The 19,334-nt window shown below is 33.6% G+C and overlaps 1 protein-coding gene across 1 annotated transcript; it reads left to right on the forward strand.

The window, feature by feature from the left end:
- The first annotated feature begins 9,622 nt into the window (after window positions 1–9,622).
- LOC143574287 (putative receptor-like serine/threonine-protein kinase At5g57670) lies at window positions 9,623–14,617 on the forward strand. Its single transcript, XM_077058943.1, has 7 exons — window positions 9,623–9,918; window positions 9,999–10,253; window positions 10,896–11,053; window positions 11,161–11,240; window positions 11,331–11,466; window positions 11,639–11,788; window positions 14,361–14,617. Exons 1-7 carry the CDS (start codon window positions 9,723–9,725, stop codon window positions 14,532–14,534), a joined length of 1,149 nt encoding a protein of 382 aa, XP_076915058.1. The 5' UTR covers window positions 9,623–9,722; the 3' UTR covers window positions 14,535–14,617.
- The last annotated feature ends 4,717 nt before the right edge of the window (window positions 14,618–19,334 follow it).

Genomic DNA, 19,334 nt, shown 5'->3' on the forward strand with positions numbered 1-19,334 from the left:
TTATAACAATGTTATCACATAACACATAAGTCTAACACATAATTATCACATAATTATTGTTTTGACGTTTTTCATTTATTCACCAATTATTTGCGTCAACTCGTTTGCGTTTCGATGCAATTCCCGAAAGACTACACATGTAGTAAGTGTTAAGCGTCATTTAAACCCTAGTTTAAATGTAATGAGGTGTGCGTTATAGATTCAATGATCTTAAGTTTGAATTGACGGAGTTGATTTAACGGAGTTAACCTGAAATTGACGATTGTCACAACTTTTAATGTCTCATAATCGAAAATTAGCAAATACGAACAAAAAATAACAGCGAACACTTATAAAAATAAACCTAATAATAGCAGAAAATTGGTTCTCACTGTTTTCATGTTAAGAATAAAATGTATTTGATTCTATTTCACACACACACACATCATTAAAATAATAATAAAACAAAAGCATGAGTGGGCGACAAATATCCCCCCCCCCCCCCAATTCCGCCCCTTTGTAGCCCGGGGGGGCGGTGTTACACAAAGTTGTCACCCCAAAACTCCCAAAATTGTCGCCCCATTACATATACTGTAAGGCCCCGTTACCGGTGCCTCACATTTGGACGTTGGATTTACTCATCAACATAGTTCTATTCATCAAAGTTAATAAAAACATACGCGGAATATTAAAACTTTCATAAAATATTTGTTAAATCCATGACTTGATTTAAGTCAAACATCTTGTCTTTTGAAATACAAATCATTAAACATAAACGCCATGAGTCTTCCGATGCCAGCCTCTTATTCAATGCCACGTGTTCCCCTCAAGCAAGCTGCCTCATCCTACTCACCTGTGTGCATACTAAAAGTCAGCTACGCTGAGTGAGTTCTAGTTAATACAAGTAACATACAATACGTTCTTATATTACATACTTAACCTCTTTTACTTTCTTTAGTACATACGTAAGTATATACCTTCGTTCTTACTTTCATACTTTCTTTCTTTATTACTTTCAAATTTTATCTTACTTTACATACATACTTCTACGTTTTAAAGAGCCTTTCGCCCTATAACCTCGCAGATATTATTAGGGCCTGCCACCCTCCTTCACAGATATTATTAGGGTATGCCACCCTCCTTCACGGATATTATTTGGGGTCTGCCACCCTTCTTCACAGATATTATTAGGGTATGCCACCCTTTACCGTCAATTCCTCGTTTCATACTTTTCTTTCTCTTACGAATCATTTATATATAAATATACTTTCTTACATACTCATTAATCTATAACATACATCACACATATACTTATATAGTCAATCACATCTTTAAACTATCTCCTAACAGTACATGTAATATCCAAAGATCGTTCATATACTGTCAAGCAAACATTCATAACTTTCACATATATCATAATAGGCATACACTTACCACTCAAGGTAAGTGTATTAACTAATCACATCGAGTGTGCACATAGCCCCGAAAAACATAACAAGGAATGGGGCTAGAAACTCACCTGGATCCTGTTGCGTTCGCCGTTAATTGTTATCCCCTTCTTTAGTTGAGCACGGCTAACTGTTAAATATATATTTTTGTTAATTAACCTTCTACTTGATTAAGTTGGTGTTTTAGTTAACCAAGGTATTCCTACGTTGGGCTTGTTTGTTTTAAATAGAACATGGGCTTAAGCTTGTGGGTTGAGCAAAGTCAGGCCCAACGGCCCATTACAGTATCTTGGTCAGCCGAGAACATTTGGCAAGGTTCCTACATTGACCGAGATCCCAAGTTTGACCGAGACCATGAGCTGACCGAGAACACAAAGTTGCCGAGAACACATGTTCTTAACCGAGAACACGTGGTCACCGAGAACCTTCCTGGCCGAGAACTCCAAGGCAGAGAATTCGTGGCCGAAAACTCTTGTTGACTGCATGTTTGACCGAGAACCATATGGTTTGACCAAGAACCATATGGTTTGACCGAGAATTCTCGATTTTGGCCGAGAACCCCCAGTTCAGCTCATCTTTCTATCTTATGTTTTTACCTTGCCCAGTTAACTTGTTCTATGGTTCAAATCATGAACTTTTAGCCCCTTCTCATCCTCATTCATAACCGTTTTACCCCCATTACTATCACAGCTTCAAGATCTATCCCGTTTTAGACATAAAGCTTAAATCTTTATAGAGTTAAAACGTTATAGGCTAGATCTAGGGTTTCCTTTATGAACCGTACATAACCATAAGTTTGTTAAATCCATTTTAATCCTCAAGTTTGCAACTTTATGGTATAGCTATACTCGATTTACTATCCTACTATGTTTCATGCAAAACCGATTTCGTTTACCCATCCTTTTCACAAACCGAACACTACTCATTTTACCCGAAACGAACCAACTAACCCGTTTATTATCAAGTTCATTACTTTTATCAATAATCATGACCCGATCTATCATCCTACCAATTTTCATGTAAATCCGTTCATGAAAAGTAAGCCTTTTTAACAAAAACGTATCTTTGAGGTTTTTGTATGAAATCACTCGAGATGCTCAAAACCATATCAAACGAACTCCGATTTGAGTGATTCAAGCGGCCATGGAACCATCTCGTCCTGATCTACTCAGCTCACCTTCGCCGGAAACCGCCGCTACAGTCGCCGGAACAGATGAACAGTCGTCGGAATCTTCACTTTTGAGCTGCTGTGTGTTTACTGATAAACATCAGACTTCCCGACCTCTGATCGAAGATCTTTTCGGTGGAAAACTTCATTTATATGTCAGGAATACTCTGTTAAAATTTGAGACCGATCCGACGGCTAGATCTCCGGGAATCTTTGTGTCTTTGTGGGTGTTTTTCTCAAAAACGGGAATTGGGTTAAGTGTGTGTTTTGATGGTGTATGCTATGGTGTGGAGATGTATGAAAATGGAAAAGATTAGGGTTTCAAGTGGTATTTATACTCTCTTAAGTCCATGAACCTTAGGCTCATCTTTCCTTTTTGGTCTATAATTAATTACATCTAATTAGCTTACTTATCCTTCTATCTTTATTATTTTACTATTTTTCTATTAACTCAAGTAAACTTTTCCATCTTAAATAAATAATATATTAATTATTTATTCTTAGAAATTTCGTGATGTTACATATACCCTAATAGTAAAACTTCAATAACTTTAGGTTTGAGTTTTAGTTTGTCTAAGCTAACCGGACTCATTTAATTATAAAGAGATCAATAGCAACTCTTTTTGAGTTTTATATTTTAAGCTTGAGATTGGTTCATTTATAGTTTTTCAAGTTTTGTTCGTTTATTATTTATCAAACAAATAATAGGTAATTTCTGTAACTATAATTTCATACATGTAATAAAATATATATAAAACTATTGTTATAACAATTTATATATAACAATATTTATGTAACTATTTATTTGAAATAAAAATGGTTATATTCATATTAACATACTTGCTTAGTTTTACAGGCCGGAGTGGTCAAAAGTAATCAATCTTTTACACGTTTATTAATTGAGCACCAATTTAGGTTCAAGTTTTAACTTGTACTCATCCATTTTGAGTTCTTTATGAGTCGATATGGAGTAACTAAGGAACAACTCAACTCGTTTACTTTTTAAAATAAACCTAACCAATTTTTTGTCTTTTGTATGAAGCAGTTGAGGACGTCCTAGGTAATTATATTTGCCGAGTTGAGGACGTCCTAGGTAATTATATTTGCCGGAGGTTATATTATAATCATGACTTCACAATGAATGAGCATCTACTAATACATTATTGATACCTAATATAATGGAAATTAATGATTCAACTCAATCAACTCTAATTAATATATGCTAGTCCCATTTGCCGTCGATTTCAAGATTGAACTCAAACCATTAAAACTTTCACTCATTCATAATTCAAAATTTGTTTATTATAGGAATTATTAACCATTTAACACACACCACATAATATTTACTTAATAAAGTGAGAAACACTTATGTTTGATTGGAAGTAAGGTAACGTTTGTTATGCAGTAATGACAAGCGGAATGGAATGATTCATTACGTGGGAATGAAATAAGAGGTGTTTGATTGCACAATGGAATGGAATCATCTATTACACATGGAATCCCATCCCATCAAAACCATTCATTCTCACCCCCTTCTTTTTTTCATTCCATTAATCCTTCAACCTACTTTCTCAACAACACCATCATCTAACAACAACCATCGCCACCACCACCACCACCACCATAGCCACCACCATCATCTGACCGCCACCGCCACCGCCACCGCCACCGCCACCGCCACCGTCACCACCACCACCTCCACCGCCACCATCGTCACCGTCTCCACCACCTGACCGCCACCGTCGCCATCAAATGATTATGAGAGAAGAAATGGAATGAACAAAGGAATGAAATGGATCATTACCATTCCATTGTCTTGTTTGGTTAACCTATAGGAATGAAATGAATAATTACCTTATGTTGTTTGGTATCTTAAAAAATTGTAGGAATAAAATATAAATAATAAAAATATTTCTATCCCAAAATATATATTTTTTATACAAAAAAAAAAAGAAACTGAAATGGCGACGGTGGTGGTGGTAGCTCCGGCGACGAAAATGGTGGCGGTGGCGGTTAGCCGGATGGTTGTGGTGGTGGGAGTGGCGGTAGTAGCATTGGTAGTGATGGTAATGGTAGGGTGGTGGTAAGGCATCGAAAATAGTTGTGGCGGTGGTAGCACTGGTGGTAAGGTGGTGGTGGTGGCGGCGGAGGTGGTGGCGACGGTGACGGTCATGTGGTGGTGGTGGCGACGGTGACGGTCATGTGGTGGTACGGGTGTGCATGGGTCGGTTTAGGGCGGTTTTGAGTCAAACCCATAACCATAACCGATATGGTGGTTAATGGATAACCATAACCACAACCGACCCATTATGGCGGTTTTGGTTAATCGGTTTTGTAGGTTATAATGAGTCGGTTATGGGTTGGTTAACCGTAACCAAAAAATGTAATTGAACCCAAAAATTTGGTACTAATTATTACAAAAAATGACATGACATAATTTAATAAATTATATAATTCATAATATTAATACCAAATATTCAAAAAATAATGACATTATATAATCCAACATTGAAATTCAACTTAATTTGATAACAAATGTTGAACCAAAAACATAAAAATGATATAATCCAACAACATGTTTTGTGGAAGTTAATCCCAAACATATTAAACATATTGTTGGTTAAATAAATGGGTCGGTTCGGTTATAACGGTTTTGGATTTATCTTTAACCAAAACCGACCCGTGTTTGGCGGTTTTTAAAAATTTATTAAACCGACCCACCGGTTATGTCGGTTATCGGTTAAAATCGATTCGGTTATGTCGGTTATGGTTCGGTTTAACGGTTATAACGGTTAAGTTGCTCACCCCTAGGTGGTGGCAATGGTGGTGGTGCGTGGTTGTTGTTAGGTGGTGTTGGTGTTGAGAAAGTAAGGTAAGGGATGAATTGAATGAAAAAAAGGGGGTGTGAGAAGGAATGGTTTTGATGGAATGAGATTCCATGTGTAATGGATGATTCCATTCCATCGAGTAACCAAACACCACGTTCTTCATTCCCATGTAATGAATCATTACATTCCTCCTGTCATTCCTACATACCAAACGCTACATTACTTTTCTTAACGGTCAATTAATCATTTAAATAGATTACTAACTAAATTTATCACATCAAGATGCACCTAAGTTCCGATTCGAGAAAAATTCTCATCTATGGCCAAAGTCCGTGAACAATCGCTTGAAGGCACGCCAGCGCGGTAATATAAAATTTGTTCAATTCAAGGATCCAACCAGTGAACGTTACTCCCTCGCTTAGTCTCTCATAATTATTTGATGTCGTCAAAACTAAATGATGAGGGCATGAATCAAACATGAGTCACATGAAACACAAGGTCTCTTCCTTATCATTCCAACACAAGCTTATGAGGGGAAAACAATATTATTAATTCAATTAAGAAAAACATGTAGATTAATTATATGTGAGACGTACACTTCTCATTTAGATGCCCTCTATCGAGGTCAACCTAACATATTTAGAGGTGTAGATGATTCATTGGACTATTTTTGCATATAATTATTTATTTTCTTAATATACCAACACATGCGTATCCGATATAACACATATTTTTATATACGATTTTTAAGAGACATACAATCACACATGTTATATTTGAAATGAGTCTTGTAAAAAGAAAACAATTTTGATATACTGATTATTTTCTCAATTTATTAAAACTTGAAAATTAAATGAAATTAAACCTTGAAAATGGGTTCTAATTCTTAAATTTTTATTTTTACAACCGAGTTAATCCCTTTCTATAAGTTCTCTAATAAACAAAATACAATCGTACAATAATCAAATTTTAAATAGTTATTATAAAGTTATAAGGGATTAAACTTATAAAATTAAATAATTAATTTTTGGGTTAAGAGTTTAGCATTTTATCGAATTTTTAATTATTTTGAAGTGGAAAGTTTTTATGTTACTAAAAGAGTGTAGTTATTAGAAAGAAGACAATAATTGGGAAATAGCTAACCTACCCTTGAACCTGCCTCAACATCACATGGTTGTCAAGTAGTCTAACCCAACTCATCCTCCCTAATCCTAATTTTATCCAACATTTTACCAAACCCAATTTTATAAAAAATCATGTGTATGTGTATACTTTTTAATTTATAAATTTGATGAGTTGGCTTCAATGTAAAATTGATTCTTACAAGATGCTTGATAACTCATGTGTATTTGTTTAATAAATTAAAGAGAACAAACCTTTTTTTATTCATAATGTCTTATTCCCAAATTAAGAATTCAGAATTTGAATACGAGGCTATTCATAGTCCATAGACAAAAGCCGACACATCAATTCATCATATGTAGGATACAAAAGCATGACAGCTTACGTATATGTTGTAAAACGTTTTAAATACAAAAACCATATCTATGTTTTAAATTTAGAATAGTAAGAAACATATAATGAATTAGACGTAGTATTGATAACGAGAGAAAGTTATAGTCTTATAGAGTAAATTATTTGGTTATGTATTACATACAAATTAATGTTATATTATTTTCAACGATTATTTGTTGGTTTGAACAACGGTTTGTAACTGTATAATATTTTGATTCGGTTAGGAAGATGCTCATATCGATCAGAAGGGATTGTTTGAAGACTATGATCTTTAGAACTGCTTGGCAAAGTTTACGCAGTTTATGAAAGTGGTTTCTTATCATATTCATATGTCACGTGTAAAGATCTTTTAGAAGCTTATTATAACAAGGCTTATTATGAAGGTAATAGTTTCACTTATAGCATTTCGCAACCATAAATGATTTATATTTATAAAAGGGTTATTTGTTTGAGATTTGTTTAAAAGAAGTTTAATATTATCACATGCTTTTACTTTTGTGTTTCGGTTGCATACATGCGTACCTTTTTATATACCACTAGTTTTTATCTCCCGTATTACGGGGTTGTTTTATATTATTTGCTCTAATATTTATTTATTTTTTGAATTTATATTTTTTTATTATATGAAAGTTAATAATATACTTATTGTTTGATGATAAATTGTTTCACAAATAAATAAGATGTTATAACCCGGTTTAAAAGATATATGGTTTTGAAGAGACTCAAGACCCGTTTATTTCTTTTACTATAAAATTGGTTTTTTAATCATAAATAATATTTATAAAAGTTAATAATATACTTATGGTTTGATGAGACCCAAAACCCGTTTATTTTTTTTACTATAAAAAATTGGTTTTTAATTTAAATAATATATATATCTTTTTTAAATAAATAAGATATTAATTTTTAGTATATCCTATTTTATAGGATTTTTACATCAATAATGAGAAAAGATTGTTAAATCAATAATTTGATAAGAATAATTTTTAATTTAATTATATGTTATAACCCAATTAAGGAATATAAGGGTTTGGTAAGACCTATACCTGTGAATTCGGGTCAAATGCATGAGAAACCTCCATTTAAAAATCAAGCAATTCTGGTGACTCCAAAAAAGGGGGGAGCGACCACATCGCGACACGTAGGATTTTTATGTTTTTGTTTATATATTATAGATTGGCATTATATATGGTAAATATCTTTCATTTTGTATGTTACTACGCAAAGAATTTTTCGTAAATCTTACAAGTAATGATCAAGTGTTGTACAAGTGATCATGTGAGTATTTAACTGAAGTGCGAACAAAAGTAATAAAAGTAAAGAAAACAAAACTAATAATAATAATAACAACAAAAAAGAAGAAGAAATAAGCATTGCCAACACTTCTCCTTCCTTGTTGTCTCCCTTCCTAGCCATTCCAGTTATGAAGTTGGACCACATAGTCTTTTCCGATTTGAATTTTCGATGCGGCTTCAATTAAGATTGTCATCTTCTCACCCTCCCCTATCACCCCATCTTCATCATACTTAATTGGTTTCTAATGGTTCGTATACGGTTTAAGGAGAAGGTGATAGTTAGGGCTTAGTTTATGGCTTTGATGGAGATCTTCTATTAATGCTTACGCAATGCCATTAACACTGATCATGGTTAATCCAATTGATTGAACTTATAAAAATCAAGGTGTAGGGACCAAAATTGTAATTTAACCCAAGTCACAAGAACACAAAATGTAATTTTTAATTTTAAAGAAGATACAAGAAAAAAGTAAATGCATTTATTTTTTCCATTATAGGGACATTTGACGTTGTAAGAGAGCATGACTATGTAGGAGCACCGTTTTAAAAATAACACAAAAAACTTTATAACAAATTACAATACAGAAACGTTACCAAACAGAACAGAAAATATTACAATGATGACTACAACTAGACATAAAAAACTCTAAAAAACAAGGTTGCGCCCAAGGCTGGTATTAAAGACATTTTTAAATATACCTAATAATATAGCACAAATCGAGTAAATAATAATTATATTAATCATCATTATCATTATATATACTTATACCAATGTGTGTTTAAAGTCGGTGGAAGAACACATTTTTCACTTGAAACAAGTCATTTTCACCAATTTTCCAAGAGAGCGTTTTCTAAGATAATCTCTTAATCAAAACCATTAGCAAATTATTAATTTAAGCGTCACTTGTTTTTTACAAAAAGAATTAAAATTTGAAAATAAAACCTTTTATGTGTAACTTTGAATGAGCAGGATGTGTGTAAGTTTGAACACCTGTTCCCATTATTATATGATCAGAATGGCTTTATTTTTTGCACTCAAATGTACCTGGTACAATCCACATAGTACAAACACAGCACACCTTAAGTTTTTTATTCAAAAGGGGAATTACAAGCAAATAATTGATGGGTCCATGACCCGACTTAACAACGATATGGATTTGCCAACACTAGCTCTGAATTCAATCCTCATGGACTCATGGGTCCGAAGATTTGACCCATTGATCCGACATATTTACACAACTTTTTTTTTTTCACTTATGTTAAGTTCTATTTTATTAATTTTTGTCACCCATGATACAAGCATTTGGTACATGTTGACACAACTACTCTCACTAGTTACTAACTTACTATTACTACCCACAAAGCATTTAAAACCCTCATCCACCACCCTACCTTCTTATTCAACTTTATTTCAATTTCAAACACTCTCTCTTCTCTGAACAATGTCTTCTTAATTCTCACTCTAGAAAGACATCTTAGACACAACAAAATGAGGTATATTAGAACAGGCAGTTTCAAGAGACTCTTCTCTATGAAGCGTCAAAGCTTAGAGGATTTGCCAAAAGAACGCATTTTTATGAAGCAAGACTCATTCAACAATGGTGAGACAGAGTCTTTCAAGAAACCCACATGGAAATGCTTCTCTTTTGAAGAGATTTTTGTTGCCACTAATGGGTTTTCTTCAGGTAATTCAAGAGCCAATTTCTTTCATAAAATTAAACTGAATCTGTTTTTAATAAATACTTTGTTGATGTTATTTTTTTAGAAAACATGGTTGGTAAAGGAGGGTATGCAGAGGTTTACAAAGGGGTGTTAGAAGATGGCCAAGAAATTGCTGTGAAAAGATTGACACAGATATCATGTGATGAAAGGAAAGAAAAGGAGTTCTTGACAGAAATAGGAACACTTGGTCATGTGAATCATCCAAATGTTTCTTCTCTTTTAGGTTGTTGTATTGATAATGGTCTTTATCTCATCTTCCAGTTTTCCTCTAAAGGTTCTGTGGCTTCTCTTCTTCATGGTACTAACTATTTCTCTAACATTTTCTTGATTTGCTTCTTCAAAATCTACAATGGTTACATTCATAATAATATTTTTAGCTTTTTTCCTTCTTTCAAACTTATCATTATATATATTCAAAAAAACCCAACAAAATTTATTATTATTATGATTATTTTTATAAAAAGCACCTAAAGTATTTATTCATAGCTTGTCAATAAATGAATTGAAGTGTAAAAATGTCAAAACAAGTTTTTTTAATGTGTATGTAGCAACTATTATTGTGTAAAAAATCACATCTTGTATCAAAATGATTGATTGTTGGCAAAATATCTGTGGTTATTTTGAAAAACTTAATTTTCAGAGGGACTTTGGTACCACCTTGTATGAGATAAGGCATTTGAGTCTCACTTTGCAAGAAAATACACTCACTCATTAAATGAGTTGTAAGCATAGTAAAGGACACAAACTACAATCATTATATTTTGTGACACAGCAGTTGGTCACTATAAATCTTCAATAATTGGTCACTATGTATGTTTAATCACTTCCATTGGAAACAATATTATACTATTGCAAAACATATTTCTATATGTGGATTTATGTTTCTTTGTTAAAAATATGTACTTGAAATGATATTCTTGTCTTATTTGTTTTTGGGTAGATGAGGATTTACCGGTAATGGATTGGAACACCAGGTACAAAATCGCTATTGGGACAGCACGGGGGCTTCATTATTTGCACAAAGTATGTCCAAGGAGAATAATTCACCGGGATATAAAAGCCTCCAATGTATTGGTTACTAAAGATTTCGAACCACAGGTATGAAATCAACTGATTAATTTTTATAAATCAAAGTTATAATCAACTGATTTATAGTGACCAATTACAAGTTTAATGTTTTCATAAATTGAATATATAATTACTAGATATCAGATTTTGGGCTTGCTAAATGGCTTCCTTCACAATGGACACATCATTCAATCGCTCCAATAGAAGGGACATTTGGGTAATTTCACTTGTTTGATTTTTTACATTATTGTAATATATCATGATTTTTTTAATAGTCTTAATATCATTTGTCGACATATGTTCATAGGCATTTGGCTCCAGAGTATTTTATGCATGGTGTCGTTGATGAAAAAACAGATGTCTTTGCTTTCGGTGTTTTCTTACTTGAAATTTTATCCGGAAAGAAATCAGTCGACGGCTCTCATCAAAGCTTACATGGCTGGGTAATTTATATAGATTTACTTTGTAAAACGTCTTGTTCGCACACTCACTAATCTACTTCAAAACTATAACATATAAATCGGTTATATAATATTTATATGATTCTGTATTTGACAGTTCAATATTATTCATTCATATGTTTAATATTTGTAAATAAAAGATTTTTTTTAATAGGCAAAACCAATATTGAAAGAAGGTGAGGTAGAAAAAATTGTGGACCCAAGACTAGAAGGTAAATACGATTTGTCGCAGCTTAGTAGACTTGCATTCGCGGCATCTCTTTGTATTCGAGCATCGTCCACATGGCGTCCTACGATGAGCGAGGTATATATGTATTCTTTTCATAATTATTTCACCAGTCAGCAAACATCTTTTAATGTAGGGTACAATTACTTTAATCAAAGTTTAATAAAAGAATATATTACTTTAATTCTTTACATTTACCAAAATAAATTTAAATTTTAAAAGTAAAGAGAACTAAGAGCATATTCAATCCATTCTCTAAAGTTATCAAACTCATATAATTTAGAGTAAATTTTAAGAAAACCATCAAAATCACATCTCCAATCCATTCCCTATTATATGGATGAGTTATATGGCAACTAAAGTAAATCCCTAAATATAGTGACTCATTTTTTATCCATACCATATAATATATCACATATCTCCCAATCACTATTTACTATATAATAAGACAAAAGAGAAAAAAATAATAAAGAATTAATTTATGGATATGAATAGGGAATAAAATGTGGAAGAATTTTGAAAAATGATAGATAAATTTATGGAATTGTATTTTTTAGCTAAATTATAGGGAAAGTATCTGGAATGGGATGTGAATGCTCTAAGGCTCCTAAACGATGCATAACATTAGATATAGCTGTTCATGAATTATTGAAACTCAAGCAAGGTGGTCCGTCAGATATTCAAACGTCTAGTTAACATTAATTTTTAATGGATTAGTTAGGTTTGGAACTTAGAAACCTTAGTGTAACCCGAACTGGCTGTATAAAGTTTATTTTATAAAACTAAATCGTGTATATAAATAAATAGTTTGAATCAAATACAAATTAAATTCACGTGCTAACAGTGAGAATCAAGTAGTGTAATTATAAAATATTGTAAATACACTACGATGTAATTACATAATTAAACTACTTGTTTATAAAATTACACTATTTAATTCGCATGTTTAGCACATTTTTTTATTTGTACGTTAACTTTCCCATATAAATAATTTTGTATACACAATTTTCTTTATATTTATATTCGCATGTTTACCCATGGCCTAACCCACCTTTGGCATTCCCCAACCGCAGCTAATGGGTTCTGCCCATGCTTTAACTTTTTGTCCAAACCTATCGGATTAAATCGCAAACACCATAATTTTAGATACAAACTCATAACCACATCAACTATTTTTTTTTCCACTTTTATGTTGTTGCTGTAAATAAAATTTACATGGTTTGTAAATCTAATATTTATAAAAAATAACCATTTTGAAATATTAGTAAAAAATATGAGAGAATAAAATATTAATGTTTATATCATGTTGTAATAAATATTTTAGATGGTTGTCATTTTCGATATGACGCTTAAAACTTTAAAGTCCAAGCCATGCATAGGGGACCATGTCGGAGCGCATAGAATTGAAATGTTTTTAATATATTATTATGAAGTATATGCTTGTCGAATTTTGAAAATTTTGAATTATGAGTTTTACTCTAATTAATTAGAGATGAAATGAATGTAAATAACCTTGATTAAATAAGTGGATACTGCGCTTAAAATACAAATCTTTGTCCCTTCGTGATTCCAGTTAACACCCTAGCATAATATTTTTGTCTGTTATACAACTTAAAAAAAAAAAACTATTATTATTTGAATATGAAAGTTAAATAAAAACAGTTGTACATGTTAATAAAAACTATTATTATTATTATTATTATTATTATTATTATTATTATTATTATTATTATTATTATTATTTTGTTGTACTTGAAGAAATATTAAACTGTGTATTTAGATTTATATTAAACATTAGAAACTATCACATAAAAACTAAAATTTATCTTAAAGTAAAAACTTTAGAAAGAATATTAAATATTAAACTATTTATATTATTAGAAAATTTTGAGTTTTGAAGGGATAGAAACAATGGTTGTAACTTGTAAACTTCAAAAAAATGATTTAAAAGTTATAACATAAAAAGAGAATGTTAGCGTCATTCCTAATTTGAAGAGGTGGTAAGGTGATTTGAGTGTAGAACAAGAGCTCAAAAGCTATTTCTCTTTTAAAGAGTAACTTTATTCGTTATCAATAAAAAAAAAGAAAGAAAAAGAACATTATCAAAATCCTCTAATTTGTCATCTTGACAATCCAACACCCGTGTGATTGCGTGAACGCATATATTACGTCTTCTAATAATCATGGTAATCAAGATCATAATATATGATTAATATATTAAATACATATTCAAAGGTGTTCTTGTATGGTGGTTTTGATATAATCTATGAATGCTATATTTCACCTACCTCTAATTCGCCACTTGGATTCAACATCATTCCACAGTATGTCCATGTGACATACAAAATAGTTATGTCATTAATTATATCAAAACTGACAGCCTTTTAACGTTTTATCCCTTTGGAGAATACATTATTATCGATAGTGAAAGACCACCTTAATGTGGTGACATAGTCAATATTGGGATTTTGTTTTCTTCTTCTTCTTTAATTAACTGTTGTTAGTATTAGGGTTTATCTATCACTCTGTTTTTATATGAGAATCATAATCTTCCTTTTTATATTAAATATATATTTTAATAAATGAACTTTGCTTTGTGATAATAAAATTATTATTAAGGGATTGATTGATGTTGATCCTTGTTTTATAGATTCTTGATGTAATGATTGAAGACGAACTAGATAAAAACCGATGGAAAATGCCCGATGAAGAAACAGAAGAACAAGACGACTTTTGGGGATTTGAGGATCTTGAGTTTGAATTCTATGACAGTAGTACCTCATTGCCTTCTGTACTAGATTCGGTGTCGATAAAAAGCACTTAGATAGGAAGAACACACAAGGGAACTTATTAGATGGTTCATGTGTATATGCGGTATGCATTGATAATACAGTTTGTTGATCAGTATATTCAATGATTCGACACATAGTGTTATTATTTTGTGAGCCCTACATACACATGGGAACCACACTAGACTTGATGTACATAAAAGGTTTTTATAACATTGGTATAATATGTGCAAGACTTTTAGGTAATTCAAATTTTCATACTTTGAAGTTTTGAGAGAGAAAGCAATAATGGTATGATGATTTAAGTTCGAGCTCTATTGTTAGAATTAAATGGTTCAATCATCCACATCACATGGAGGGTATGCTCATAAGATTGCACAATCATGGTGTAGCTAGTGACCAACTCAGCTTTTGAAGTCCAGCTCATAGTAATAATTCCACCTGTGACAACACCAGCGTGTAGGACATGATACACATATATCTCGTCCTTTTGCGATTAGAAAGTAGACACATGGTCTAATAGAAACTTAAATGATTAACTGATGTCATTGAATGAGAGTTCACTTGGTTAGTAGCTAGTGTTAGTTTGAATTTTCGACACTACACGAATTAGTTCCGGATCAATAAGAGGATTCATGTAAGAGCGTTCACACTCCATCCCTCATTTCTATAAATTAACTAAAACTAAAACACGTCATTTTATTAGGTTTGACAATTTAAACACGATACACGAATACACGACACGAAACTACACGACTTAAACACGTATTGGGTATGGCCTTAACAAGCTTCGTGTACTAAATAGGTAGACACGAATCTACTTGTTAATTTTTGTATCTAAACAGGTAAAATACCCCTTTACCTTTTAAGTACCCGTTAGTACCTGATTAGATTTTTTTAAATAAAGATATATAATAATAGAATATGTTATATACCCTAAATAGTTAACACTAACGCCCTGTTCCTGAGTTTTTTTAAAGTATGGAAAGGAAAGGAAAACTAAGGATAGTTAAAAAATGAGTGTTCTTGAGTTTTTTTAGGATGGAAAGGAAAGGAGTATGAGGAGTTAGGAGGGATTAAATTGATGTTTTTTCCCAATAAATTATCCTCTCAAAAATGGGATGATTACTAAGGATAAGTTTTTTCCCAATAAGTTATCCTTTCCTTTCCTCCAATTTCCCTCCAACTCAAAAATACACCTATTAAAAAAAATTTCCTTCCCTTCCCTTTCCTTTCTTATCCTTTCCTCTCCTTTCCTTTTCTTTCCTTGATTAACAAACTCAAGAACAATATGTAAATCATTTTAATCCAACATCAAGCAGACGACGCACAAACTTGTCACACCCGGCCCTGAACGGCGGAAACAGCCGGGCGCGCGCGAGTGGGGGATTGATAATTAAGCACGGGCCATTGCAAACATTCAAAGTAAGATTTTCATTGCGCATGAAATGTTTAATACAAATACATTACATTGTTTAAAAATTTCATAAAAACATCCAAGTATAAAAACTGTTGAAGATTTCCACGCCATATCCCCTTGCGCGGCGGGAACAACCACGCGCATCGAAGGGATAGAACTAAAATCTTCCAAAAAGCTAGTTTTAGATGTTCAGCGTGAGGTGCTCTAAGTGTGACTCCATGCGCTACCTAGTTATCTCCTGAAAGACACGTAAAAACATTTGAATCAGTATAAACTGAGTGAGTTCACAAGTTTTAGTAACTTGATAAATCGCATCGCGTCATAGTCTTGATAAAAATCATTCTATAACATAATTCCGATAGCATCATTGAAACACATGCTTAGTAAAACATAGTTCTGATAACATAATCTGATAAAATCGTTCCGCGGGTTACGCGCGAACATTTCTAGAAAACGTGCTCGTCCATGCAAAGTGGCGCTGCCACTACGAGCTAAATAATGTAATGCCGTCCCGCGGGTTACGCGCGGACGTTGTGCCGGAAAACAAGGCGCTCGTCCATGCAAAGAGGTGCGACCCCTACGAGCGGGCTCAATCCCATAGTACTGCCCCATGACCATACTAGGCACTCGTCCATGCAAAGAGGTGCGACCCCTACGAGTGGGTGGATCAAACCAGCAGTCCCTACCCTTTAGAGTTCCAATGGTAAAGTGATCACTTACTCGAATTCTAGCGCACATACATCGAAAACCATAGATAACCGTTCGCATTACTCATCATGAAACATAATTTAAACACATAATCGCTTGCATAGCTTGTAAGTATACCATGATAAAACTTTATTTAAGTACGTGTCCCTCGCCCCGAAAACAGTTTAAAAGTAGTGAAAACAGTGAAAATAGGGGCTGTGAGACTCACCTGTGGTTCTTGTTAAGGGATTAATCGAGATTCGGGTTTTCTTGGTGTTGGCCTCGGAATTGAAGGTCTAGAATACGATTAAATAACAAGAAGTATATATATTAAGATCAAGAAATAGGAGAATATAAGGGTTGAAAAGTAGATCTCAAGGTTATATTCTCGGCTTACCTAGTAACAGGATCGGAAATGAAAACAACGGATGCTTGGGAGAGGATTAGTGCAAGTTTGCAGTTCTTTGAAGTGTGTTTTGGGTGATAATTTAGGTTACATATTTATAGGCAAACTCAAGGGAACACAATCCCTTGCCTTAGGGGATTGTAATCTTTTCATATCTAGGTGTAATGATGATAAAGTATGGAAATTATTATTATTTATTTAAAAGTGGAGTAGTGGATAAAAGATTTTGATTTGATTTGGACAGGACATGCAGGTCTGTGGTTGGTGGGAGTAGGGTGGCTGACAGTTGACTTTTCATGTTACAGTGTGCTTTTTCAGGCACTTTTGTCAGTGTACAGTAAAAAGTAGAAATCTCTGAAACACGCTACTGTTTATTTTTTGGGCGGGAATAATCTCCTTACATCTGGAGAATAAACCAAGTGTTCTGCGCGTATTACTTTGTGCGCATAGCTTTTCTGCGTGAAGGACATTTCTTTGCTGCGGGTAGGTGCGTAACCTTCTCGCAGTCGGGGACATTGAGTTTCATTTGTAGGTTCTCCAGGTGGTCTTGGTATTTCAACATAGTGATCAGTTATGTTGAAGTCAATTCCATCTTGGAGCTTCAGACAAACTAGCTCTCAATGTTCCCGCCATGCGGGGAGGTTAGTTCCCTTTCCGCACGCGCATAAACGATTTGGGATGCACCCGCCTTAGCATCATGCGAGACGGTCAACCCAATAGACAACATTAAGTTATGGATACATAAAACCAATACACTCGCGCATGGCGCATATAACATATGCCCACGCTGGTTCTTATCATGACGCGCTCGCGCAGGGTGCACATAACATGCCCGCGCTGACTAACATAGCGCGCTCGCGCAGGGCGCACATAACAAATGCACGTGCTGATTAACATAGCGCGCTCGCGCAGGGCGCACATAACAAATGCACGCGCTGATTAACATAGCGCGCTCGCGTAGGGCGCACATAACAAATGCACGCGCTGATTCTAATATGGCGCGCTCGCGCAAGGCGCATATAACATAATTACCTAATATTTAGGTTGATTACTTGGTTTAAGGGATTGGGAATTTACCGGGTGTCACATTCTCCCCCTGTTAAGCGAATTTCGTCCTGAAATTTAGGAGACGTCGCTGGCAGAAGCCATGTTCTGAAAGAGGTGTGGGTATTTCTTGCGTATTTGATCTTCTCTTTCCCAAGTGAATTCAGGCCCACGCCTTGAGTTCCATTGAACCTTTACTAACTTGATTCGACTTCTGCGCAACTTTTGTTCTTTCCAATCGGTTACGGCTATAGGCTCTTCTACGAAGTGCAGTTGTTTGTCGATGTGAATCTCTTCCAACGGTAAAATCTGTTGGGTTTTATACAAGATTATCAAAGTTCAAGTTAACCAAATTTAACTAGAAAACGCAACGGAAGCTTAGATTTTAAAACTTGTTATAAACATACCATTATGTTAAAACTAAAACCCAATGAACAAGGATCAAAATTACAAGAACAAGATGCTCACAAAATGTAAATTGTACCTTCTTCTACCTTTAGAAGAACAAGCAAGTTGTTGAAGATGATGGTGGATGAATGGCAAGCCTCCAAAGAAGAAGACCTCAAGAGTGTGATACCCCAAGCTATTTGAGACAACACCAAGTGATTGCTAGGATTTATTGAACACTATATGAGCTCCCAAAGACCCCCAAAATTGCCCACCTTGAGCCGTGAGTTTGAGAGAGAGATAGATAGGTTTTCTTGATTCAAAATTTGAATAATAATGCACACACTCAAGACCCCAAAATGCATGTAATCTTATTGGAGATGGATAAAGTTGTCATCACATGGAGACAAGGCATAAAAGGACAAACCTTCCACCCACATGGGGTGGCCGGTTTTGTTATTATTATTATTTTTTTTTTTTTTTTTTTGTTTTGTTTTAACCATTTAAAACATCTCCAATTATTTTATAAAACTCATTTTATAAAATGCACATACATTTATGTAATTATTTAACCAATTAAATAATTAATTTATATAAACAAATCATCCAGATAATTTATTTAAATCCTCAAGTGTGTTTGTTTAGAAAACTAATTTTCTAAACACGTAGTGTTCGGTATTCGTTTAAATGATCAAATCATTAAAGAATACATTTGGTGTCGTCTAGCTTGTTATTGGGTATGACCCGACTTGGATCAAACACAGTTAGCCACATTAGTATAAGTATGTGTCTCGGGCACACGTAATTCCAACAATCTCCCACTTGCACGAGATACATAGAAAATTAATGCAAGTGGTGAATACCGCCTAACAACAGTTCACCACCCCTAAT

This window comes from Bidens hawaiensis, unplaced genomic scaffold, assembly GCF_021521415.1.
Source record: "Bidens hawaiensis isolate Kalapana, Puna unplaced genomic scaffold, B.hawaiensis_p1.1 tig00026885_1, whole genome shotgun sequence".
In the NCBI taxonomy this organism is placed as follows: Eukaryota; Viridiplantae; Streptophyta; class Magnoliopsida; order Asterales; family Asteraceae; genus Bidens; species Bidens hawaiensis.